The following is a 25,301-nucleotide window of genomic DNA, read 5'->3' on the forward strand; positions in this document are numbered from 1 at the left end:
AAGAGAAACAGGTTCATCTGGGTTCAAGGCTGCCAGGAAGTTATCACAGTCAATCTGGTTACCTTTGAGAAACGGCAGCCGATAAATTACTTTTAATTAAAGAGGCAGTGTCAAGAGGACTAAAATCCGTGATTCACAGAATTCTAAACCTGCAGAAATTAAAATGAAGCAGAGGAAAGAATAGAAAAGCTGTAAAGCTGAGTGAGAAACAAGAGGCGGCCCATTAACAAGAGTCAGTGGTGATAAAACTGACAGGAATTTTGACGTGGAGGAAGGATTGAGTGAGCAGAGAGGCAGAGAAGAAAAAGGGGCCAAATAGGCGTCTCTCATCCCTGAGTTGCGAACCAGAAGACTTTTTTTTTTTTAGGCCAGTCTTTGCAAATGGGACATGTTTTCTTTTCCTGTAGTTAAATGAAGGGAGTGGGATGTTAAATAAAAAGGTTTGGCTGGCTGAGAAGCACATCGGAGGGGAAAATGCCTCTTCTGCTCACTGAGGAACCAAATGGGATAATTGTTCCGTGTATCCAGCTAGCACTTCTCTTGAAGGAGGGCAAAGCAGCTTCTCAAGAGGGCTTCTAGAGAAAATAACCTGGCGTTGTTCTCTTTCTCCCTCTCATTCGGGCGTGAAATCTGAGATTTCCAAGTTGTAACTAGATTCCAGCGACGACCAATCCCTCGAATGTCCACGCTGCTGTCTGAGGGGTGATGACTTTCTGCTGATGCCTCAGACTCAGAAGTTTCTCTTTCATGAAACGCTTCCAAGAGAACGGCTTGTTGTTCAGTTTAACTTGACAGAGTTAATACGGTGTCATTGTTTGAAAGTGGACTCTTTGGCTTAGAGCCTGTACCCGTCACTGGAGTACTGAACTCCTGTTGCCCTTTATCCAAATGTCCACCCCGCAGGGTTATTGTCGGTGTGCTTAGAAGCAGCAGGAGCAAGAGCCGTAGTCTGAGTAGAATAAGAAGGTTTTCAGTTGAATTTAGTATGTTTGACATCATCATTTTGCACATAGAAGTAATGGCAGCTCTAACTGGGCAGACCGACTGTCCTGGTTTGCGGGGGCCTGAGCGGGTTCCCAGAATGGAGAACTTCTAGTTTTAAAATGGGCCAATCCTGGGCCAACCTGGAGAAGTTGGTTACCCTATTAATGCTGAGTGACATGCTTAATTCTCTCAAAAAGCCCCACAAAGCATCCGGCATTATTGCCCCATTTTTCAGGTAAGGGAACTAAGGCTCAGCGGTTAAAGCAACGTGTCTTGCGGCAGCTAACTGGTGACAAAGCTTTGCCTGAAGTCCAGCTCTGTCTGGCCCCAAAGCTTGTGCTCTACATACTGCCACTAGATGGGCTTCGGATATACAGACTTAAGAAACTGCAAGAAGAAAAAACAGAAATCTCCCCGTTGTGCTTGAGATTAAAACCATACGTATTCTGTGGCTGTTCTGGGAATGCCTGTTTTGTAGCTTTGGACTCTTAAACGGGCAAGGAAATGAAGAATCACCCAACTGTTGAATTTTTGCTTATATTTTTAAGCTTAGAAAAGCAGACTGAAATATAGAGCAGAGCATTTTCTGTGTGTAATCTTTAATAACCTTTTGTGAAATCTTGCCAGTAACTCTAAAGAAAAGCAGTTACACCGTTTGGAAAGTTTACATTTCATTCTGGAAAGCTCGCTTACTGCCTACCGGTTTGGGGGGGAAGCTGCTGTCAACTTGGCTCATTTTAAATAAAGCCTCTGTGTCTCTATCCCAGGCCCCATCCTCAAGGCTTGGATGCAGCAACGCCCGAAAAGCAAATCAGATGGAATTGACCTCTTAGTTGCCGCACTTTTCTTTAGGACACAAAATTGGTTGTGGGACTTTAGGAGTTCTCTGCTTTTAGGGAAAAATAAACTCATCAGAGTCACTGCTTGCCCTGGTGCCAGTTCAGGCTTGGAAGAGCTGAGAGTAAGACCAAATCGTTAAACAGCATTGGCCCCTGGTTGTTCAAACAAGGGTGCGTTGACAAATGCAGTGTGCTCATTCATTCGTTCACCACTACTTTGGCCAAACCTAAACGCAGAGCCTGCTCTGTCTCAGGTGGTGCGAGGCACTGGGAACATGAAGAGAACAATGAAGTCCGAGCTCATGACATCAACGGATGGGACTAAAATCGCATTTAGTCAAAATTATCCCTTAAACGCCCCTCAGATCACCCATAAAGTATTCTCAGGTCAGGTTCCCTAGAAGCAGAGCCCAAGATGAGGATTCTTGTGCAAGCGATCGATTGAAAGAGTAGTCCCAGGTCAAACCCGTACAGTAGTAACGGGAGCAGGCGGGGCAGAGGACCCAGGTCAGCAAATACGTGCGCTCTGCTGAATCCCAGGGAGCCTGATTCCACGGGGGCTCTGGAGCATGAAGATGTCATAGATTTATATGCCCTCGAGGCAAAATGGCCAGCCTTTTATATCCCCAGCCATCAGACATTGGCTTTGGGTTGTCTCCAGGAGTGAGTGTGTGCCCTCTGGTGCATTTCTGAGCAAGGTGGCTCCGATCAGATGAGGGCAATTCTCAAAACATGGGTGCTACTGTGAGCAGTTAGCTGCCAAACTCACAGCGGTTGGGAGATAGAGGCACCAGGCACGTAAGGAGAATCTGGAGGGGGCGTCACCAGCAGCTGCTGCACAGGGTCTATGTGACAGGTTACAAACTACTGTCATTTGCTAGTAAATCAAACAGGCCAATTTCTTGTTCTCCAGTAGCCCAATAGTGCGCATTTCTTCGGACACACTACAGCTCAAGGAGTTGGCTTGTACAGAGAACATGCATCTATCCGCACTCACACTGAGCATGGGGAGACACTCTCTCAGATCTGAGGCTGACCATGTTTTCCAGGGGGTGACACTGAGATGTCATTGTGTAGGATGCTCATTAGGCATCATCCCCTGTGGAGAGGAGGGATGGAAGCAGGAGGGGCCAGAGGGAGAAGGTGAGCCAGATGCAGGCTGAGCAGCAGCTGCGGCTGACCCCACCCCGTGGGGAGCTCTGGAACCAGATGGCTTGTCAGAGCAGGCCTGCTTTGTGCCAAAACGGCCAGACCTTTGTACCCCTACATTGGGCCACCCTGGCAAGCGCAGGACCCAGGGTGGGGTGGCTTCCTGCAGCTGAACACCCCAAGGGGACATCTGGAAGCTATTGACTTGACTGCACTCCCAGGAGCTAGGCAGCAGGTCTTCCCGGACTGGGGATTGGGCAGCACCCATCTCTGTCCACGCACTGTGGGGACGACTCCCAAGACCACGCTCATGCTTGCTTCAAGCATACAGTTGAGCGGAATGGGCACTCGTTAAAGTTTACTCTTGAGGTGGGACACATACAGTTGAAGAACCTACAGTTAGTCAGTGCTTTAGTATTTAATATGAATGCTGGACTTTCAGCATCGGTGTATCTTCACTCAGAAGTGGATAATCTTACTTTTTACTGTTGTTATACTTACTAAATCTTTCTTTGGGCTTTTTTTTTTTTTTTTTTTTTTAGTGACAGGCATTATGCTGAGTACCTTAATGCATGACTTTATTTAATCCTTACAATAATGTGGTGAGGTAGGTATTGTTAATTATTCCCTCTTTTACAGATGAGAAAACTGAGGGTTAGGTTAGAAAAAACTTGCTCATGGTGAAATTATCTAGTCAGTATTTGAACCACAAAGTCTGTCTGGCACCAAAGCTCCACTCCTTCCCTGCTTTGCTAAAGCTAACTGTGAAACCTTCCACACTGCCCTTTGATGGACCTTAGCCAGTTAATGCATTCATTTGACAATGTTTTAGTGAGCAAACCTTATGCCAGGCTCTGTGCTAGGTCAGTATTAGAGTTTCAACAGAGAAACCTTTGAAAGGTAGTATATATGTGTTCTTGTGGCTTCTTCCTGCCTCTGCGTGTGTGTGTGTGTGTGTGTGTGTGTGTGTGTGTGTGTGTGACAATCTCAAGAGATGACTGCAAATTTGGATATTTTCTACTAATTCAATTCATGATGTTAAACTTTTTAACAGGCTAAAAGAGATGCTAAGCGAATGTCCGCAAAAGAAGTCACCATTAACGTTACAGACAGTATCCGACAGGTGGACAGAAATCGAAGAATGGCGAAGAACTGTGTTAACTAGCAGAGTGTTCCACTAGAAGGGCAGGTGGACTTCTTTGGCGCCCTCTGCATGCTGGACCCCATCAAGGAATCTTGAAGAAGTGGGTGGCCCTTGCTGGATGGGAATAATGCAGCTGCCTTGAGAGACTGTCTTACCTGGCAGGCCAATGGCCACCTGGGCTTCTGGGACATTCTCAGCCTCCTGCTTGCCGCGTAAATGAATTGGCACAGTACTTGCATAGGGTAATAAGCTGCAAATGTGCAGTCAGTTTGCCTGTTTGCAACTCCTGCAGTGTGGTCTCATGTAAAAGAGGTGAGCGAAAGCCGTAGGTGGGCTAATGAAACAGAAAAGTAGGAGTAGGTTTCCTGGTGAGAAATGCTCGCATGGGTTCCAAGCTCTCCTGCCCATGGTCGTGTGCGCTGTTCCGGCCTAGTTTATGCTTTCGTTCTTTCATTCTGAATACTACCATCAGAACGCTGACCGTGTTCACTTACAAGCTGTCTTTCACCCAGATGCAAATCCAGATCCGGGAGAAATCACGAACAGGAAAATTCCCGGCTATACTTGTTTCCTTAGCTCAGTAGGAGACACATTCAGATCCACTTTCACACGAACTAACCCCCCAACACCCACAGTGTGTTTTGGGAGCCCTCCATGATGCAGTCACAGCCATTTCTCGTCTGCCTTCAATGTCCCCCCATACCGGTGTCCACATCAGCCTCCGTACCGCAATATCGTGGTCACTGTGGTCAACGCACCCAACCTAGGACGCCCCTCGGGGCTCAGCCACACACTACGCTTTCAAAGCTTTCCAGGTCTCTTTGCTTGTGCTCTTAAGTGTTTGCTGTCTCTGGCTGGGTCATTTGCAATTGCTGATCAAAGTGCGGACACAGCTCACAAGAGGGAGATAATCCAGAACCCATCAGCAGCACACACGGCTTCGCTTGGGGCGCTCGGACATGGCGCCGGGACTGCATCATCTGCTGTGTGCGAAGGCATCGCTTTGGAAAGCCCGGACCTGGTTGCTGTGCATTCACGCTGACGTGAGATTGACGCGCACTGTGTTACACATCAGAGGCAGTAAAAAAATGTCTTGATAGATTACAGTTATCTAACATCTCTTTAAACATGTTAAGTGGAAGTATCTTCTTCCAAAGTAACGTAACATGATTTGTAAAGGACTGTTAACATGCCTGGATTGGGAAAGGTAGGACTAAAGGTGTACCAGACGATACCGATAAACTCCATGTTTAGCAGAAAGAGGCAGCCTGACGGTGTGTGTTTATATGACATGGTCCAGAGAATTGACATGCCTAGATTAAAATTTAGAAACTCAGCCTCATTACCTGCCAATTTTATTCCTCAAACACAAGCAAACAGTGACCGACCCTTCCTTCCTTCCTTCCTTCCTTCCTTCCTTCCTTCCTTCCTTCCTTCCTTCCTTCCTTCCTCCCTCCCTCCCTCCCTCCCTTCCTTCCTTCCTTCCTTCCTTCCTTCCTTCCTTTCCGTAGACTGTGTATTTATTCATTTAGGATTAAATACCAACCCTGCACCAGGCACCTTACAGATGCTGAGAGATTTGGAGTCTAGCCAGTCACACTTGTATATCCTGAATCTAACAGCGGACCTTAATAACTAGGGGACTACCTTCGGCCCTAAGGTATAGGGTGTGTTGTGAATTGCTCTGCAGTGGAACTCACTTTTACATTCAGAATAGATTTCTCTCTTAAACCCTATATCTGGGCGTTCTCCTGATCATTGCACAAGCCTTTGCCCTGCACAAAACTAGTTTTCCTAAGCCTCTATCATTTTGTGGTTCTTCGAGAAAGGGATTTTAGGGAACTTCATGTTCTGAAAGTGAAAAAATAATGATAAAAGCAAACCTGTGATTCCTATGGCCCCACTGGCATTACTCAGCAGGAGCTTAGGACCAACTGCCTAAGGTCGGCAATGATCCTGTAAGTTCAAGGCCTTGTTCTCCCAGGGCACGTGTGTCGTGTTTCTGTGTGGGGTGTTCCTGCCCCCCTCGTGTGCTGTCAGTCGTAGACGACACCAGTTTCTCTTCACATCCTTGTTTTTGCCTAACTTAACTGCTGCAAGCTGTTTGGGATTTAACTCAAGAGGGTGTCTCTCTCATAGAAACAAGGTCTCACTCCTGGGAGAGAAGGGAATGAAGGGCGTATATGATCTGCCGCTCCCTGGAACACTCTGGATTTCACAAAGACAGTGATCAGAAGTTAAACCATGCTACTGGAAACTCATCTGGAAATTTTTTCACGTGTGTATGATGCAAGAACCTAGTCTCATGATCCTATTAACGTCACACTTTCTATTGCAAAGTTTGTGTCAATAAAGTCATCAATTTCAAACATATGGACAATACAGAGAGTCTTTACTAGAACCTTAAATTTATATTTAGGGCTGTTTAGATTTTTTCTTTTTTGACAAAAAGGTCTTTTATATAAGTGATCTCTGTGAACCCTTCAAAAAGCCTTATGAAGTAGGTAAGGACAACACTATTCTCCAACTGACAGTTACAGAAGTATTTATAGTCACTTAACTAGTAAGCGGTGGAGCAGGGATTCAAGGGAGGGAAGTCTGCCTGCAAATCCGGTGATTTTTCCAGTATACAGTGTGATGCCTTTCCCAGCAAGAGGGTCTAACATGGCCGGGAGACTGAGCCATTTCAAGGGGAATCGTCACAGAACCTGAGAGGAGGCCGAGCCCCAGTCTGAGAGGGTGACAGCCGTGACTGGAGAGGGCCGGGGAGCTTGGGGAGTTTGGGTCCGGCCCAGGCTTCCTTATCCCTCCAGAGAGGGTGACGCTGACCTAGTGTGAGGGCACCTTGAGTGAAGGTCAGAAAGAGAACAGACCTCGCGATTTAGAGGAGCTTGAAATTGTACCCGTCAGCAGAGCTGCTAAGACCTCAAGGTGAGAGGAGCCCGGACAGCCAGCGACCTCCCGATCTGCCCACGCCCCAAGCGCTCCCTGGGTGCCAGCCCACGGACTGTACCTCACCCTTTCCCGCCGTCTCCTCCATAGTGCTCCCCACTACCCCAGGCTACCGAACACACTCCTGTTTGGACTCCCCGTTCAAGCCCTATTAACCTTCACCTGCTCATGACTCTCACCAGCCCCACCCACCGGCTACCCCACCTGCCACAGAAATGTCTCCCAGCCATATTTGCTCCCCTAAGCAGGTTCACAAAGCCAGCAGCTCCTCTTCTGAACCAGATGGCAGACATGCTTTGTTTGGCTGTCATGGTGTTAGAACCTGAGAATTTTTACAGAAAAAGCCAGCTCTGGCAGGGACTTCTAGTTTAGAACTCCAGTATTCATCCTCCCCCTCTTCCTTAGCTGGGTGCATGTCCACTTAGAAAAAAGATTATGTTTTTCAGCCTCCTTTGCTGCTAGGAGTAGCTTTTGATTTAGTTCTGGCCAATGAAATGAAATAATAGTGGGGCATGGAAGCTTCCAGGAAGCCTCCTTGTAAAAGAATGGTCAGGCCTTTTCTTTTTTCCTTTTCCTTCCTGTTTCCTGGAATGAGGAGGTAATGGCTGGAGCCACAGCAGTCCACTGGGTCAGGAGGTGACTTTGAGAATGGAAGTCATGCTGAGCTGAGCAATAAATTAGAAGAAGCCTAGGTTCCTCATTCCACTGAGCATCCATGAGTCCAGGATTGCACAACCCAGACCTCTTTTGTGAGAGAGAAATACACTTCTATCTAATTGAAGCTACTGTTTCAAGTCATTACTCACAGCCAAACCCAATTCTAGTTGATATACAAACTTTCCATCTTCTTTTGACAACTTGGGAGATCTTACACACCTGGGCTCTTATTGCCACTCGGCCACAGTTGGCAGCAGCTGATAAGGTTGCATTAGCTGAAGGTACGGGGTCTCTAGAGTGTCACCCCATCATTCATTGTGGCTCACACATGGCAGTCTCCAGATTGATGTTACCTGCCTGAGCCCAGAGACGATGGCATTTATTTGCAAGCCCTGCTCCAAATTGTGTTCCCGATATACCGTTTTCATGTTCTTTTCAGGAGTCATCAAAATATAGAAGGTCCTTTTCCCCATCCCACCAGTCCAGGAAGCCAATCTCATAAGAATTTTCTGGGTAGGCAAATTACAAATGTGACTTAAGGGGCACCTGGGTGGCTCAGTCAGTTAAGCATCTGCCTTCGGCTCAGGTCATGATCCCAAGGTCCTGGGATTGAGCCCCACATTGGGCTCCTTGCTCATCGGGGAGCCTGCTTCTCCCTCTCCCTCTGCCTGCAGCTCCCTCTGCTTGTGTTCACTTTCTCTTTGTCAAATAAATAAAATCTTTAAAAACAACTCCAAACATGACTTAATATTTAAAGTTATATATTCACTCACACTTTCATTTACTCCATGTGTATTTATCAAGAAGCTTCAATGTGTCAGAGTTGGGATGCAGTGAAGAATAAAACAGACCTGGCCCCCTGCCCTCATCGAGCTGGCATTCTGGTGAAGGAAACAGACAATAAAAACAGACAAAAAGAAATAAATCATCGCGATAATTTAAGATGGTGATAACTGCTAAAAGAGCATGAACAGGAGGGGTGCCTGGGTGGCTCAGTCGGTTGGGCATCAGACTCTTGGTTTCAGCTTAGGTCGTGATCTCATACGTTGTTAGATCGAGTGGAGTGGGGCAGGGGCAAGGGGGGCTCTGCTCCCAGTGGGGAGTCTGCTTGAAGAGTCTCTCCCTCCCGCCATACACACATGTTATCTCTCTCAAATAAGTAAATCTTTAAAAAATAAATAAATAAAAGAACATTAACAGGAGAATGGCCTGGAAGGAGGTAGGAATGGAAGCAGGAGGCCATTTAGGAGGCTCCCACGGTGGTCCTGGGGAGAGAGGTTAATGGCAAGGAATAGGGTAGTTGGATAGAAGTTTCTATTTTAGAAATAGAAGCATTAAGATTTGCTGATGGAATGGGTGTAGGAAGTGAAAAGAAGAAGGAATCAGGGTGATTCCTAAGATTCTGGTTTGTTCAACATGGTTCTTGGTAAGACAGGGAATGACAGGGTGAGGGAACTTTTGTTGTTATTAATGGTTCACCCAGCTGGACCATCGTGCCCCGTTTCTCTCGCAGTGAGCTCCTAACCTATTTCAGCACGATTTAAGTCTCCTTAAATGACGTCACATTGTTCCCACAAGCTACCCCCCATGGAAGACTGTAGAAACCAGCATCCGACGGAATGTATACTTAATTCTCTTAGGACTATGGGGCCCCTTAGAAGATCCTGACACGATCGTACAACAGATCACCCGCAGACAGCGATGTCTGGGTGCTTATCGCCAGCCCCAGCGGTGCAGTTTATTTCTAAGCTAGGCCTTCTCTGGGTGGGACTCCACTTTAAGAGAAAAAGGGGTGAATAATACTGTCCTTTCTGATCCTTTTCTGTAACATGGCCATGTGCCAGGGAGAGAGCCCCAAATTTTTGTTTGCCTTTTTATTTTATTTCATTATCCATAGAGACTATGTCCTTCTAATAGATACATCAGCCACGGGATGGCCTAGGAAACAAGGGCTGGCAGCCAGACAGCCAGGAAAAACAGAGAACGCAGGCCGCAGGTGCAGGAGACCACTGCATGCCTGGGGGCAAACCGTGGAGCCTCTCAGAGGCTCACTTCCCTTCAGCGGAAATAATTGCATCTTTCTGAGGGTCTGTTGTGAGGTTTCAGTGAGACAACAATGTAGATAACATGGTGTCTGTCACCTAATAATAATTACAGCCCCGTGCCAGGTACAGAGCTGGTGCCTCGCACACGCGCTCTTCTCTCTAATCAGTAAAGCAGTCCTGCCAGGTGAGCCTCGTCAGCCCCCTTTACAGATGAAGAAACTATGATGGAAAAGCAGGTTGCCAGCAAACAGGGAGCTGGGATTTGAACCCCTGTCTGTCTGCCTGTGAAAACACATGCTCTGTCCATTGCACCATGCATGTGAATTTCCTTCCTGTCACGATGGATGGCAAGTGGCTTCACAGCCCCATTTATAGCATCCGTGTCTCAGCACTTCCAGGCTGTCAGTGCTAATGCCGGGATCAATGATTGCACCCTACCTACAAACCTGTGAAGTCTCACCCTTGTTTCTTTTTAACTTTTCTCTCTCTCTCTCTCTTTCTCTTTTTTCCAACAGCAACAAAGGCAGTGGCCGTCTTTTGAATTGTGCTATAATATTAAAATGCCTTTGTAGGTAATACTAATATACATTTGGGGATCTTGAAAATGTATGCCAGGGGCGCCTGGGTGGCAGTGGTTAAGCATCTGCCTTCGGCTCAGGGCGTGATCCCGGCGTTATGGGATCGAGCCCCACATCAGGCTCCTCTGCTATGAGCCTGCTTCTTCCTCTCCCACTCCCCCTGCTTGTGTTCCCTCTCTCTCTAGCTGTCTCTATCTCTGTCAAATAAATAAATAAAATCTTTAAAAAAAAAAAAAGAAAATGTATGCCAACCTGAGTATTATAGATCTACCATAGTAATCACCCCTTCCTCTTTGTTCCAGCATAGGAAGGTGACGGCCTGAGACAGCTGGGTCCTCAGGCAGAAAGGTAGCACGCAGATGGTAGCACCGGGCCGCAGGGGCCTCTCAGTCACTGCTTGTGGAAAGGAACAAAAGGAAATAGAAATTTTTCCTAGTTAAAAGAAAAAGTTAACAGGTGGAAAGAATTAGGATTGCTTGGCACGGATGGTTTGCAGTATGTCTGCACAGTGGAATCACCCGGGGAGCTTTCAAAACAGTGTATGCCTGGGTCCCATCCCCAGAGATTCCGGTTTAATTTGTCTAGGGTGCAAATCTGCATGCGAAGAGGTTTCAAAATTCCCTAGAGGGTTCTCATGTACAGCCAGGGCTGAGAACTACTGGCTTAGTGGATTACAGACAGAATTAGTGTCTCCAAAACTCTGCGAGGGGATATTAAATCCAAATCCCTGGGTTCGAATCCGTTTCACCACTTACTAGCTTTGTGACCTTGGGCAAGTCATTTAACTACTTTATTCTCTGGTTTGCGCATTTATAAAATGAGGCTAATTGGTATCCCATGGTAGCAGGGAGATTTAGTAAGGCTCTGTAAAGCACTTAGCACAGTGCTCTGCATATGAAGATAAACACAAGGTTATTCATGTTGAACTGTGCTAAAACCCTGGAATTCCCAGGACATGGGCAAGGCCTGGTATATAAAACTCAGCTCAAGGGTAAACGTACCAGAGAGCGGGGTCGTTATTTGTGCACACTGTATCCTCTAACTTACCACAAATGTACCTTTTTTCAAGATAAGCACTTCTTATTATAAAGGAGATTTCAAAGTGGAGCTAGCAAGCTTAGCTGAGAGAATCTCCTTGAAATAGGGTTGGGATGCCATAAGGGAGGAAGAATTTATGTACGTCCTCATCAAAGAAACTATGAACTTTTTGCCAGCCGCAAGCCCTTGGCAAGGACCTAACTCCCTCCTCACCATGACACCTGACTCATTCGCATTCCTCACTTTGAAAACAGCCCACGTGATTTGACAAGTTTCATTCCCTCATTTGCATATTAACCCAACCAAAACCGAACCATAGTTTCAGTCCCTGTTTTTCAGAGGATCTAAGTGAGAGCTGCTCACATGACCTCTTTCTAACTCTGCCCCCTCTTTGTCTTCTTCGGAACAGGAGTCAGGTTTCTACCTGAAGCTGTGCCTCTCGAATTGCAATTCTAATTGCCCACATAAAAGCCTGTTTACTTAAATTTTCAGTGAATTCTTTCTTGGTCATTATTCAATACAATATGTACCTTGGGCACCGTGGGACACCGTGGGATGAGGAAAGCAACCACCTTCAAGAAATCTTCCTAAGGAACATGTCCTTGGCTCCTGGCAGAAGCACTGACTCGGAATAATGCAGAAGAAGGAAATTTGCTTCCTCGGCTTTAGCTTGTAGGGCCTTGGTGTTTCCCTTTAAAGCGGTCTGAGGTTCCATTTGCAAGCTCTCTGGAGTTAAGCCGGTAACTAGCAAGTGAGACATGATTTTAGATGTAAAGGAGTCCCTGGTGAGGAGCTGTCTGGCAGTGGATTGGGGATTCTCGCATATTTGTTTTGCACCAATAAAATGTCTGGAGCCTGGCATCAAAGATGCAATGCTGTTCTCTGGGGAGGGAGAATGCTCAGCTCCAGCATGTGTGACAAAGCTGGCGACATCCCCTGCAGGCCCAGGGTAGGCCGGTTTGATTCTCCTGGTCTGTTTAAGACCTTTCAGCTTTCTTCCTGGCTGTCAGACTCGGGAAAGGCCCAAGTAAACATGTACATCCAAACATCACTTACGTGGACGCGGAAAATTAAATTCTTTTAAAGAAAAGATCCTTCTAGAACAGCTTTATTTGACATCCCTGAAAGACAAAGAATAGTGACAATTCACCTAATTCTTGAGTAAAATCAAGATGCAGAAAAGCCTCTGGACAAAGAAGACCAAGTGGAAGAGACTCCGGGAACCCCACACTTACTACCATAGCCCGGATCCCGTTTTACAGCCTCGGCCAAAGGCCTGGGATTCAGACAGAAGCCCGCTCCAGGCTGGGCTACTTGTCGCTGTAAGGCCACACAGCTCCTGCGATGGGATCCCAATATGGCTTTATTGTTGTCTCTGTCTCTTAAAAACATCTCCTAAAAGGGAGGGTTTTCCCTTGCCACCTACAGCAGCCCTGAGACTTTTCTGGGTCCTAGATAACAGAAAGCCCGTGCTCACTGGGAGTCGCAAACATGCTTTCAATTCAGAAATCAGAATGGCAAGTCCCAGGGAAGTTATCAACAGTGACATCAGTCTTCACTCAAAGGTAAGCTTTCTCCCTGCTGGGCTGGCAGCTGGCGGCTGCCGGGAGGGCCTGGAGGAAGTGGCTGACCAGCCATGGGGCAGAAGGCCAGGTCAGCTCCTTTCCCTTATTTGCTCACCTCTTCTCCTCCATTCCAGAGTTTGCCAAAGGATGAGGGGGAAGGGAATTGAGCATTCTTATTTTGCAGTTCGAAGTTTGCTTTCAGGGGCATCCCAGTGGTGTGGTTGGTTGAAGTGTCTGACTCTTGGTTTTGGCTCAGGCCCTGATCTCAGGGTTGTGAGATCGAGCCCCGTGTCAGGCTCCAAGCCTGCTTGGAGTTTCTTTTTCTCTCTCTCTCTCTCTCAAATAAATAAACAAATAAATCTTAAAAAAAAAAAAAAAGTTTGCTTCCAGCTCTCAAGGTCTTCTAATACTTAAAGCTCTTATTTTCGCTTCTTTGGTGTTTTTGTTTTGTTTTCTGGGCATTTCCTGTGTTCTCATAAACCCCCTTGAGGGACCTCTCCAGCTGCACCTCCTGGGCTGGGGGCCTGTGGCTATTGGCCCTGGTTCTGGGGACCCACTCCATATCGTCTCACTCTGTTGAAGCCCATCACCCCCAGGCTGTCCTTCTGGGCAGGAGTCCGCATGGCTCAGGCCGAGCTCTGGCTCCACTGGACAGCATCTGCCCTGGCACAGGGTGGGTGGGCAGAGCTGGCCTCTGCAGAGGGGACATTTGAGCAGAGACCTGAGTGGCTGGAAGGAGCCAGTGGCACAAAGCTGCCTTCTGGGCAGAGAGGAGCCCAGGCAGAGCGACAAGCAAGTACAAGGGCTCTGAGTGCAGCTGGGGCTCAGGAAAGGCCAGTGCGGCCGGAGCCAAGGGGGAGAGGGGCGAGGGGCGAGGGGCGAGGGGGGCGGTCGGATGGGATAGCAAGGCAGAGGCCGGATCAGGAGCGCTCACAATCCGTAGCAAGGAGTTGGAGTTTTATTTTCACAAGGTCCTCTGGCTACTATTTGGAGAACTAGATGGATTTGGGAGACATTTTAAAGATTGAGCCACAGAACTTGCTTTTTGGCTTAGAACGGAGACAGAGAACAAGTGAGGAAATCAAAGATGATTCCTAGGTTTCTAGTTCAAGCAATTGGCTGGTTATTTACTGAGAAACAGAAACTAGAGGAAGAACAGTTTTGGGAGAGAGAGTCAAGAGTTCAGTTTGAGCCGTGCAGTGTCTGCGGGCTGTTACCCAGCGAGGACGTCTGTAGCTGGAGGGTGAGACGAGATGGTCAGAACTGGAGGTACAGGTTTTGGAGTCCTTTGATCCAATATGCAGGGTTTTTCTCACACCACCAAGCAAGTCTTGGACACCCTATGAGTGTTCCACAATTCAACTCAATTCTGATATTATCTCCCTGAAGAATTCAGGTTAATTCAGTTGCACCAGACTGTCCCCCCACCCCGCTTCAGATGCCAATCAGAAGTCCAGGTTGTCCCCTGTGCTATAGAGCAGAGGTTCCCATGACCCAATCCCTGGGATCTATTCATTTGCTAGAGCCGCTTACAGAACTCAGAGAAACATTTCACTCACTATGTTATGGTTGCATCAGGAACAGCCAGACGGAAGAAATGCATACATAGGTAAGGTGTGGGGAAAGGGCGTAGGGCTCCCATGCCTCTCCAAGTGTGCCTGTCTCCTCAGATCTCCACATTTTCACCAACCCGGCAGCTCTGAACCCATCCTTTGGGTTTCTGTGGAGGGTTCATTACATAGGCATGATTGATTAAAACATCGGCCATGGGGGATTGAACCCAATCTCCAGCCCCTCCCCCTCCCAGAGGTAGGGGTGAGGGAGTGAGACTGAAAGTTCCAATGATCTGATCACACAGTTGGCTCCTAATCCCCATTTTTAAGTTACCTAGGTGATGTAGGAAAGGTGTTAGGGTTTAGGACAGAAGGCTAAGAAAGAATTCTTGAGTCATCTTTGGTGCAGAAAGGTAGTTTTGTTAAAGCATGGGGACAGGACCTGCGGGCAGAAAGAGCTGCATTGGGGTTGTGGGAGGTGGTGATTATATACTTTCAAGTTGGGAGGGGGTTAGGGACAGAGCAAACTTCCAAGGTATTTTTGGAAACAAGGTTTCTAGGACCTTGGCGGGGCTAGCTATTGTTGGGAAATGTCGTTTATTACTGTTCAGTAAACCCTTCGTCTTGAGACCCTTCAGATGTATATCCGTGGGTCGTATGCTTGGAGGATGATTCCTAACATGTATCTGGTTGGGGGGGGTGGCGTAGAGAAAAAGGGAGCTTCCAAAGGAATTTCTAGATGTTTAAAGTAGACTCACAGGACTCTGGATGGTCGGGCTAAAGATTGCCTTTGCCCTTAACAAAGTGTCAACACCGAGGCAGCTGAGCTCCCAGAGGGTCACTCTGCCTGTTTCAAGGACTCATCAATGGGCTGTAAGAAGTAAGGAAATTCAGTAATTTTTCTTCTGCCTTTGTTTCCCACATCACTAAGTGCTTTCCAAAAGTCACCTCATTAACATAACAAAAGACGCTTTTATGGCTTATACCACTTAGGATATTCCATGGGTTTCGGGAGCTCTGAGCCAGGACAGGGGATGAAGACCAAGTATGTATTTCACATTGTCACAGTATCACATCAGCAATACACGATGTTTAAATTCATGGGACTGAATGAACTCACCTGGGGGGGAAATGTACAAAGAGAGCCATTCCTCTCATTTTATGGTTGAGAAAACTCTGCTTAGAAAAGCTGTGTGCCAGGTTTTCACAGCCAATCAGCAGTAGAATCAGGATTAGGATCTGAGGCTAATTTCTGGCTAGGGTGACGCTGAAGGATTCTGGGATGGGAGACTCTCAGGGCTAAAACCATGGCAGTCCCAGGCAACCCGGGACAACTTGATCATCCCATTCCCAGACCAATGATCTCTGCCATGTTCTCCTTTGGCAACAGCAGTTGAGACTGGAGTGATTATAGTTAGTGACCGTTTATTCTTTGAAGGAAGATTGTTTCCATTCTGTTCAGTTTCTGTTCTATGTCAATGAAATTTTATGTTCATTTTGAAGGAGATTTAGCTTTTCCTGAGAGGAAATGATGAGTGGTGATTACCATGTTTTCCTGCTCCTTCTGGAATAATCGGGGCAGGAAAGAGAATCCTCCTGAATGGTACCTCGGGATTAACCCTTCACACAATGTTGAAACCTAAGCTGGCGGGGGAGGCATGGGAGAAAATGAAGTCCCCCAGAGCCCAGCCTCTTGGCAACTCAGCCCTCCTGACTCTTCTGCTGCTATTTTGGTCACGTCCTTTCTTCCCCATCGTTTGCCTTTGTCTCTCCCTTCCTAATGCCACTCCCCAGCTCTGTAAATGCGTCCTCATCGGTGTACCTTACATCTCACAGTCAGTGGCCCTCTCTCCACCAGACTGTTCCAAACAGAAACTCTGGAGTCGCCTTTGACTCGTCCCTCCGCCTCTCATGGAACCCTGTCTCATACACTTGACAGGTGTCTTTCCCACCTGTCTTTTCCAGCATGCCTCCGGACCACCACCTTCACCCCCAGGCCACCACACCTCCTGGGTTTCTGCAGACCTCTCCTTACCTCTCTGCCTCCCTGTTTGCCTGAATCCAGACTTCACACTGCTGTCAAAATGATCTTTCTGGAATTTTTAAAAAAATATTTTACTTATTTATTTGACAGAGAGACGGGCAGCGAGAGAGGGAACACAAGAGGGGGAGTGGGAGAGGGAGGAGCAGGCTTCCCGCTGAGCAGGGAGCCCGATGTGGGGCTCGATCCCAGGACTCTGGGATCATGACCTGAGCTGAAGGCAGCCATGTAACGACTGAGCCACCCAGGCGCCCCTCTTTCTGGAATTTTTCACTGCCCTCAAGATCCAGATTGAATAAAGACTGGCTTACTGAATATTCACTTCCATCTCTGGCTCCTTCTACCACCTTTAGCCAGTGTCTGTATTTGGATCAGAAAATCCCTTTGCATCTTCTCTTGAGGAAAATAGACCATCTTATGTTTGAGGTCACTTTATGTGTGGGAGCGATTCCCTGGGTGTATGTAAAGGAAACATCAGTCATTTCCTCTCATCTAGCTTCTGTCTCCCTGGCTCCGGCCCAGCCTACCCTGCTAGTCGATGAAATCTTCCTGGGGAGTGGCTGTGGTAGGCGGGACTGCAAAGGGACCGCTGTGGATTCCCACCCCTGCCCCGGTCAATCCCCCGAGTATTTTAATCTGCCTGAGCCTCATTTGCCTAATCTGTAAAACAAGGACACTCAATAAACATTGATTATGGTGGTCCTCCCTTGTCTGTGGTTTCACTGTCCACCACTTCTGGAAGCAGATAATCCTTTTGACTTGTCTTCAGAAGGTCAGTAGTAGCCTAACCCTATGTCCCAGTGCCTGAGTCATGTGTCATTCAGGTCACGTCATCTCATCACGTGGACATTTTATCATCTCGCATCATCACAAGAAGAAGGGTGAATACAGTACAGTAAGATTTTGAGAGAGGGAGACCACATTCAGATAACTTGTATTATAGTATGTTATGATTGTTCCATTTCATTACTGTTGTTAATCTCTTACTATACCTAGTTTGTAAATTAAACTTTTTCGTAGGTATATATGGTACAGGAAAAAGTGTAGTGTCTATGGGGTTCACTACTTTGCACAGTGTCAGACATCCATTGGGGGTTTGGGAACATATCCCCCGGGGTTAAGGGGGGGAGACGGTAAATCGGACACTTGCCTGCTCTAAATTTTCAGTAGCTTTCATTGCCTGATGGAAGAACTGATTTCTCAGTCTTTCAAAGCCCTCCTTGTCTTCGCAGCTCTAACCAGGCTGCACATACTCCGCGCTTCAGATCGGGCTCCTTGTAGCCCTCCGAACGCCCATCACACACTCTGCCTTCCGCACAAGTCTCTGGACCGTCCTCTCCCCCTGCGGCTGGAATCCCACTCACTTCCGAGGCTCAGGGCCAGTGATCATTCATTCTTCAATGAAAATTTCTTAATCCCCTTAACCAAATGTAATCTCTCTTTCCCCTGAATGCCCCAGGGCGCTCTCTAGAGCTTCTCGCACCCATCTATCCATATCATGGATGTTCTTTCGCTTGTCTGTAAAGTGATGAGGACACTTCACTTTACAGTAAGGGCCTTGGCTCCGTAGAGGACACCGTGTGGAACATCTATCCTCTCAGCCAATGTTTATTAGACTGAGAGCACTCGTGGGACAGAGGCGTTAGCGAAGTCCGCCACCTAAATGCTTACTTAGGCGGTCATGAATTCATTTGTCATTTATCAAGCATTTACGGAGTGCTTTTAAGTCCTGTGGGTATAGAAAGAATTTTAAGCAGAGATCCAACTCCTCATGATCTCATAGCCTAATCAGACAGCTAAAATATAAAATGATAAACACATAATAGGAAATCAGAAGATAAATAAACATGAGTATAAAGACTTTATTATTGCCGACTATAAGGAAACTCCTTAAAAGATTCCATTTAGTCTTTGTAAAATCCCAACATTTAGATATGTACACGCAGCCATAGTAGCTTAGAAAAGGGAGCAAAGAATTTTTACTTCCAAGTGCCTACTAAGTGCCGTGCAATGCATAGACAGCATCTCATTGTCGGAGACCTTGTGGGATGTTATTAGTATCTTCATTTTATAGATGAGGAAACTTAGTGTGAGATTTGTTGTGTAACTTGGGGAGGGTTGTACAGTTAGAAGTTCTTAGCCAGCTTTTAAACCCAGGACTCTCTGATACTGATCGGCCTGTGATTGCCCTTTCCAGTCGGCAGTCAGACGGCTACCTGAAGGCCTGTGAGTGGCCTAGACTTCATGCAGGCATCTGTTCTGGGGACTGGAACTACTGATAGGCAGCTGTGAGAGTTTGCCCCTTGCGCAGAAGACCCAGACATCGTAAGAACCAGGGATACTTGGCCTGGAGACCATAAGACCTAGAGGAACTATTCCAGCGGGAAAGGTAAGACATTCCAGGTGACAACTCAGGAAAGAACGGTCCTTTTGAGACCTGAACACAGAGTGCCTCTCGGAAGTCCAGCCTCTGAAAGCAAACTGAGGCGCTTCGGGAGGAAGTCAAGGCCTGTCCCTGGTCTATGTTTTTATCCCCCGACCGCAGCTTGCACCTGACCATTTGAACAAGAGAATGCAGGGAAACTAAGAGCACAAGAGGACGCTCTGCGGGTCCCCTTGAGAGGCGCACCACGCTGGGATTTCTCAGGATTTAGGAAGAGAATGAGAAGCTAAATGTTCTTGGGACTTTGTGGACAGATGACAAAGATCACTTTCTGGGGATATAATGTAGTAACTCCTAAAACAGATTTGTTTTTTTTTTTTGCCAGAAGACAGAAATAAATTATATGATGTGAAAATGTTTTCACATTCATGTCCAGAAAGTGAGGCGGTAAAGAGCAGAGTTTACATTTTCCTGTCTTTACGGAAAGGCCTCTAAATTCCATTAAAGAGGGGCACCAGGGTGGTGCAGTCGGTTAAGTGTCCAACTCGATTTCAGCTCAGGTCATGGTCTGAGGATCGTAGGATTGAGCCCCACATCAGGCTCTGCAATCAGCACGGAATCTGTTTGAGATTCTTTCTTTCTCTTTCCCTCTCCCCCTCTTCTCTCTCTCTCTAATTAATTAATTAATTCCGTTAAAAGTATGCTTGCCATCGCAGGGAGGGCAGAGCTGTGGCGGCACGGGCTCATCTGGGTTCCTGTGGGATTACTCCTTTGGTTTAGAAGGCCTAAGTAGGAAACCCTGCCTTGACTCCACGTGAAGAGAAAGCCCTTCCAGACAGTTCTTGTCTCCTCTAGGCACCTGCAGACTAAAAGGCAATCAAAGGAACCAGGATGCTTCCAGAGTGTTCTCCATTCTTTCAGACGGAGTCTTCTCGTCTCTCTTCCCTCTTCCCCATAATAATTCCTTTTCTAAGGATCCCTTGCCCAGTGTCTCCATGCTGTAGGACGCTCTCACCACAGGGACATTTGACTTCTATGTCCTGACACCTTTGGAAGATTCTGAGAGAAAGATGACAAGTGAGAAACGTCACGCTTTCCTGCCACTGAGGACTCATGCATGATGGTTTTTTGCAACCGACCTTCAACTCTATGAATGGAAAATTGATAGAACTTGTCAGCTCTTGCTTCCTTCTTGCTAAGTTCCAGTTACAAGCTGGGGCATAATTCCTGTAACTTTTATGAAGTCTTTCAGGAATATGAGCGTTGAAACATAGCACTGAAGATATTCTCTACTTTTCACTGGGAAGCTATCTACTTGCCCCAGTTTCAAGATGCATTTGCCCCTGGTCCTTCAGAATCAATTCACTGGACCGTGCTGGGCAACAGTCAGCAGGAGCTCAGGGCTCCAGGGATGACAGAGAAGGCTGAAAATTCTCATTCTCCTGCCGAGTTCTCCATTTACCTCTGAGGTAACCTGGAGAAAAAAGCTTGACTTTGTGCTCGGTTTCTTCCTCTGGATTCAAGCTGGAGAAAACAATGCTAATCACATTTCTAATAGCAGTGAATACACTTGAAAGTCAAGTTCTTTTGCTATGTCAAAGAAGTTTTTGACGTAGTTAAGGACTGTGCCATACGCTAGTCATACCTAAGATTTGGATCTGTAATAACTTGGGTGGGAGTGGGACCGAGGTGCAGGTTATTTTAAAAGGTGACTCTGCAGGGGTCAGCGGGGTTGAGAACTGCTCACGGAGGGGAAAGGACACGGGCTGTGGAGTTGGACAGACTTTGGTTCAAACCCTGGGTCTGCAATGACTGGTTGTGTGACTTATGGTGGATTTCTTAATGATTTTAAGCCTCAATTTTCTCCTTTGTCGAGGAAGATGACGTAGTGCTTACTGGGTTTGCATTAAAGATTAAATGAGATAACTAACATACGCAAAATACGAAATTGCCTGGCACAGAATGAATATCTGATAAATACCTGTGCTCTTTCTCCCTTTAATATGTAAGCATTTTAACAGATTCAAGTGATAATCCTTTACAGAAAAGGGGGCAAACCCCATTGACCTTCTGGCGAGAGTGGAAGTAAGAGCACATTGCTATTGATCTGGGTAGATAAAAGGAGGATGAGGTCAAATCTCATTTTACTCCATGACAGATAATCATATAAATCACAGCTCTCAGGATATTCTGTTGTTGTTGTTTTTCGATTAAATCTTGCAGTACCATACTACAGAATTTTTTTTTCAGAATTTCTATTTTAAACATCTAACAAACTTTTTCTGAGGTATTTTTAGATGTCAAGAATTACTTGGATTTTCTGCTCCATTTCCTTTTTTTATTTGCTTGTCCTCCAATGGTGGCTATCAGTAGGAAATTCACAACATTAAAGAACAAAACAATACCTGAAAATACCCAGTAGAACAAGATAACTTTATTTAATTATAAATGGGGTAATGGGGAACATGGCCCAGCCGGTGGGTTTTGAATAACCTTATAGAAACTCTGTTGGAAGTCAGCTGAGCAGAGGGTCAAACAGAGCTTTTTCCTCTTGGTGCCAAAGACTGAGGAGCTTGCCTAGCCCAGGGGATGACTTGATGTTGCATTGCTCTCCGCACCCCCAACCCCCTTAAAGCATATGGATATTAGGTACTGTGATGAAAACAAAAAATGGCTACATGTAGCCACAAGAGAACCTGGGTGGTTCGGTCCAAGCAGCAGAGCAATGCTCCACTCTTAAAAAATAAATCTCCATATCATATTTTTCTTGAAAAAAAGAGGTTAATCTTTCTTTCTTTCTTTCTTTCTTTCTTTCTTTCTTTCTTTCTTTCTTTCTTTCTTTTATTTATTTGACAGAGAGAGACACGGCGAAAGAGGGAACACAAGCAGGGGGAGTGGGAGAGGGAGAAGCAGGCTCCCAGTGGAGCAGAGCCCGATGTGGGGGCTCGATCCCAGGACCCCGGGATCATGACCTGAGCTGAAGGCAGACGCTTAACGACTGAGCCACCCAGGCGCCCCGAGGTTAACATTTCTTATAAAAGCTATGTACCTACACAGTATACATACAATACGTACTGGTATATATTTTGTGTTCTGCAGTGCGGGCTAAGTGCTTGGGCTCAGGAGGAGGGATGTCCACCCAATCTCAGCTCCCCAGCTACTAGCTCTGTGGCTGTCCAGCTAAGCCTTGGGTTCCTCATCCCTGGAATGAGAGTGACAGTAGTGCAGATCTTCATCAGAGATCTGCTGTGAGGATGACGTGCTGCTGTGGGACACAGAGCAGTCACTCCAAGTGAGCTGTCGGTATTAAAGATGGGGGGGGATCGTATATTTGGAATTCACGGTCTGAGAAGCACTTAGAACAGTGCCTGGCATGGTGTTGATTAGACCTTGGCCATGCCCATCAGCGGCCCCGCCCTCCTTCCTCTTCTCGTCGCTGTGGTAGCTGGATTTCATTACCTGTAATGATACTTGGTTCCAATTTACTTTTGTGATGCTCTTCTTTTCCCTCTAATTGCCCTCGAACTTCTCCTGATACGCAGCACACTGTTCTCCAGAGATAAGTGTTCTGGGCTTTGTCCCGCATAACGGACCACCTGGGCCTGCACGCGCACAGGCTTAAGAATGTTGTTTGTGAGACTCCTGCGGGGCGAATGACCTTGGGAACCGAATTGTTTAAAATATATTATCTGGCCTCCAGGTCAGACCTGGCGCTTCTGTTCTGGACGCCAAGAGCTACAAATCAAATCTTGTCTCACATCCCCCTCCTGCGCCAGGCAGGGCTGGCCCCCTGGAATGGAATCCGGGAGGGGAGGCCACCCTAGCCCAGGCTCCTTGAAAATAGAGAAACATGATCACATGAAAACGCAGCTCGCTCCAAATTGCACGTAGGCGAACAAATGTTTAATTTCAAACCCTGTCATTGGCCCTATAAATATGCCCCTTACGGGGATGGGCACCTGAGGGGAGGACTCGAGCCTGGCTGTCTCCACGGGCTTCCCCAGCTGATGAGGTGGGACGTTTTAAGTACCCAGTTTGATGTAACTGTGCCTTGTTCTCATTTAGTGCTTACTATTCCCTTCGCCTACGTGTAGATTCCTTTCCTCTTCTGTTTCTATTAGGTTTCTATAATAATAATAGTTTTCTTTCCTATTTGAAACCAAAACACAGCTGTTGTGAATCTATATAAACAGATATTTATCCGCATATTTCCCAAAGGGACTCACAAAAGTATCAATCAGTTCCACACAACCGTGAGACAATATTGCACTCATGGTATTCAATGTACATATTCATTAGTTAGCATTTCTTTCTTTTTAAAAAGATTTTATTTATTTATTTGACAGAGAGAGAGCACAAGTAGGCAGAGTGACAGGCAGAGGGAGAAGCAGACTCCATGCTGAGCAGAGAGGCCGATGTGGGGCTGGGATCATGACCTGAGCCGAGGGCAGACAGACGCTTAACTGACTGAGCACCCAAAATAACTGATGTTCTTGACTGCTAACTAGTACTAGGCGCTATGCAAACACATTCATTATCTCACTTAATTCTCAAAATAATTCTTTGAAGACGTTTCTCTTACTACCCCCTATGGCTGACACTGTGTATCGGCTACTCAAAAGTCATTTACGTCCCTTTCCCTCTTCATGGCTGGAATGCTGACGTGAGGATGAGGGTGCAGCAGCCATTTTGCAACTGTGGGACAGCAAGCAAGAAGAAGGATGTCGCCATGCTGGGGACGTCAAAGCAGAAAGAGCCCCACAACACTCATGAGCAGCTACAAGGGCCCTGAATGGCCCAACTATGGACTTATTATTCGATCAGAAAAATAAACCCCGAAGTAACTCTGACCGATTTTCTGTTCCTTGGGCCAAATACATGTCTAGTGAATGCATTTCATGTTATGAATGAGGAAACTAAAGCTCAGTGAGTTTGGGTAACTTTTTCAAAGTCATGCAACTGGTAGGTGTTAGAGACAGGATTCGTACCCAAATCTGCCCAAGAGCAACGCACACGCTACAAAGCACAAGAGCCGCTGCGCTACCCACTCATTACTGCGTTTCCATCACGCAATCGTGGCTCATCCTTTCCAAACTATGTGTCGCAGAATTCAGAGATTATTCATAGGTGAGCCTCAGGAGAAAAGCTTCTCTGGTAAACATTTCATCCTATGGTCCTGGGTTTTTTTGGTTTGGGGGGGGGGTTTGGGTGTTTTTTTGTTTGTTTTTTTTTTTGAGTACCACAATGCGCAATATATCAAAGTTTCTGAAAAATTCTGCAACAAACCTGCCTGACTGGTTGACTCAGAGGTTCCCAAACTTATTTGCGTATGGAACACATTTTTTAAAAAAGTGACAGTCCTATGAGTTTCCTTCAGAACATTGTTCCCCAGAACACCAACTTGGGAGGTCATTCACTGAATTTTAATAAAGAGTTGTTTCCGTAGCTTTGGCTTACAGTAAGAGAAAGTGAGTCACACACAATTTGCTACTGTGTGAATATTCTTGAGGTTTTTGTCCCCTACACAGCTCAGGGCGACCCATGTAATCCCAAACAATTTCTGTGAGAATTTGGTGCCAGGACAAAACACGCAGCTCCTGAGGAAATTGTCTGCTTCCTTTTTTCTAATAATGAGAATGATGTGACTTACTGTGTCTTCTCTTTTGCTTTGGCTTTCCGGAAGCTCAGAGACAAACGGGAAACAATTGTTGGCTCAGGTTCCTGGGTTTTACATATTTATGTTTTCTTTGACCTGATCTTGATTTTCCTCTTTATTTTCCTTGGTCCTGATTCTGTATTTGAATTGTATTGGTATTATTGCGTGTGTTCTTGTGACATTCCATTCTTTGTGGAATGAGATAAATAAACACAAGTGAAGACTCTCTTGAAAAAAATAGAAGTCCCATGGCCTCCTTCTCGACATGGTCATCCCTGTGATGCCCGATCAAAGAGTCAAGTTCATTCATTTAAATGGATACTATAAAACTTGAAATTATATCTTATGAATATCTAATAAAAGGAGGGAAGTAAATCTTCACAGGGGGCATATACTCCTGGAGATGAAACATAAATACCTTTTCTTTTATCTGACTATATTCTAATATAAACTGAACTTTTATTGGAACTAATTCTACTTCTCTAGATTGCTGAGCTAACTCAACATCCATACCACCAGTTAGGTAACCAAATTAATCACAACTGTAGGAGAGGGACACTTTTTCCTTCTTCCCTTCTAATGCCTTTGGCTGGTGTAATAATTACGGTGACATGGGAAATTAACAGGAGAAAAACACATTTCATTTCCTATGTATGGGAGCTTCAATGATAGGAGGCTCAAAAAGTGACCCAAGCAGGCAACTTTTATACCTTTTCA

The 25,301-nt window shown here is 46.3% G+C and overlaps 1 protein-coding gene across 1 annotated transcript in view; it reads left to right on the forward strand.

The window, feature by feature from the left end:
- BAALC (BAALC binder of MAP3K1 and KLF4) overlaps positions 1-6,480 on the forward strand; it is a 102,433-nt gene extending 95,953 nt beyond the window's left edge. The window contains exon 4 of the mRNA XM_034668517.1: positions 4,027-6,480. Coding sequence (XP_034524408.1) covers positions 4,027-4,137 — 111 coding nt within the window. The 3' untranslated portion in view covers positions 4,138-6,480. The remainder of the gene's footprint in view (positions 1-4,026) is intronic.
- Positions 6,481-25,301: the final 18,821 nt, after the last annotated feature.

Source organism: Ailuropoda melanoleuca, chromosome 9 (genome assembly GCF_002007445.2).
Source record: "Ailuropoda melanoleuca isolate Jingjing chromosome 9, ASM200744v2, whole genome shotgun sequence".
Taxonomy (NCBI): domain Eukaryota; kingdom Metazoa; phylum Chordata; class Mammalia; order Carnivora; family Ursidae; genus Ailuropoda; species Ailuropoda melanoleuca.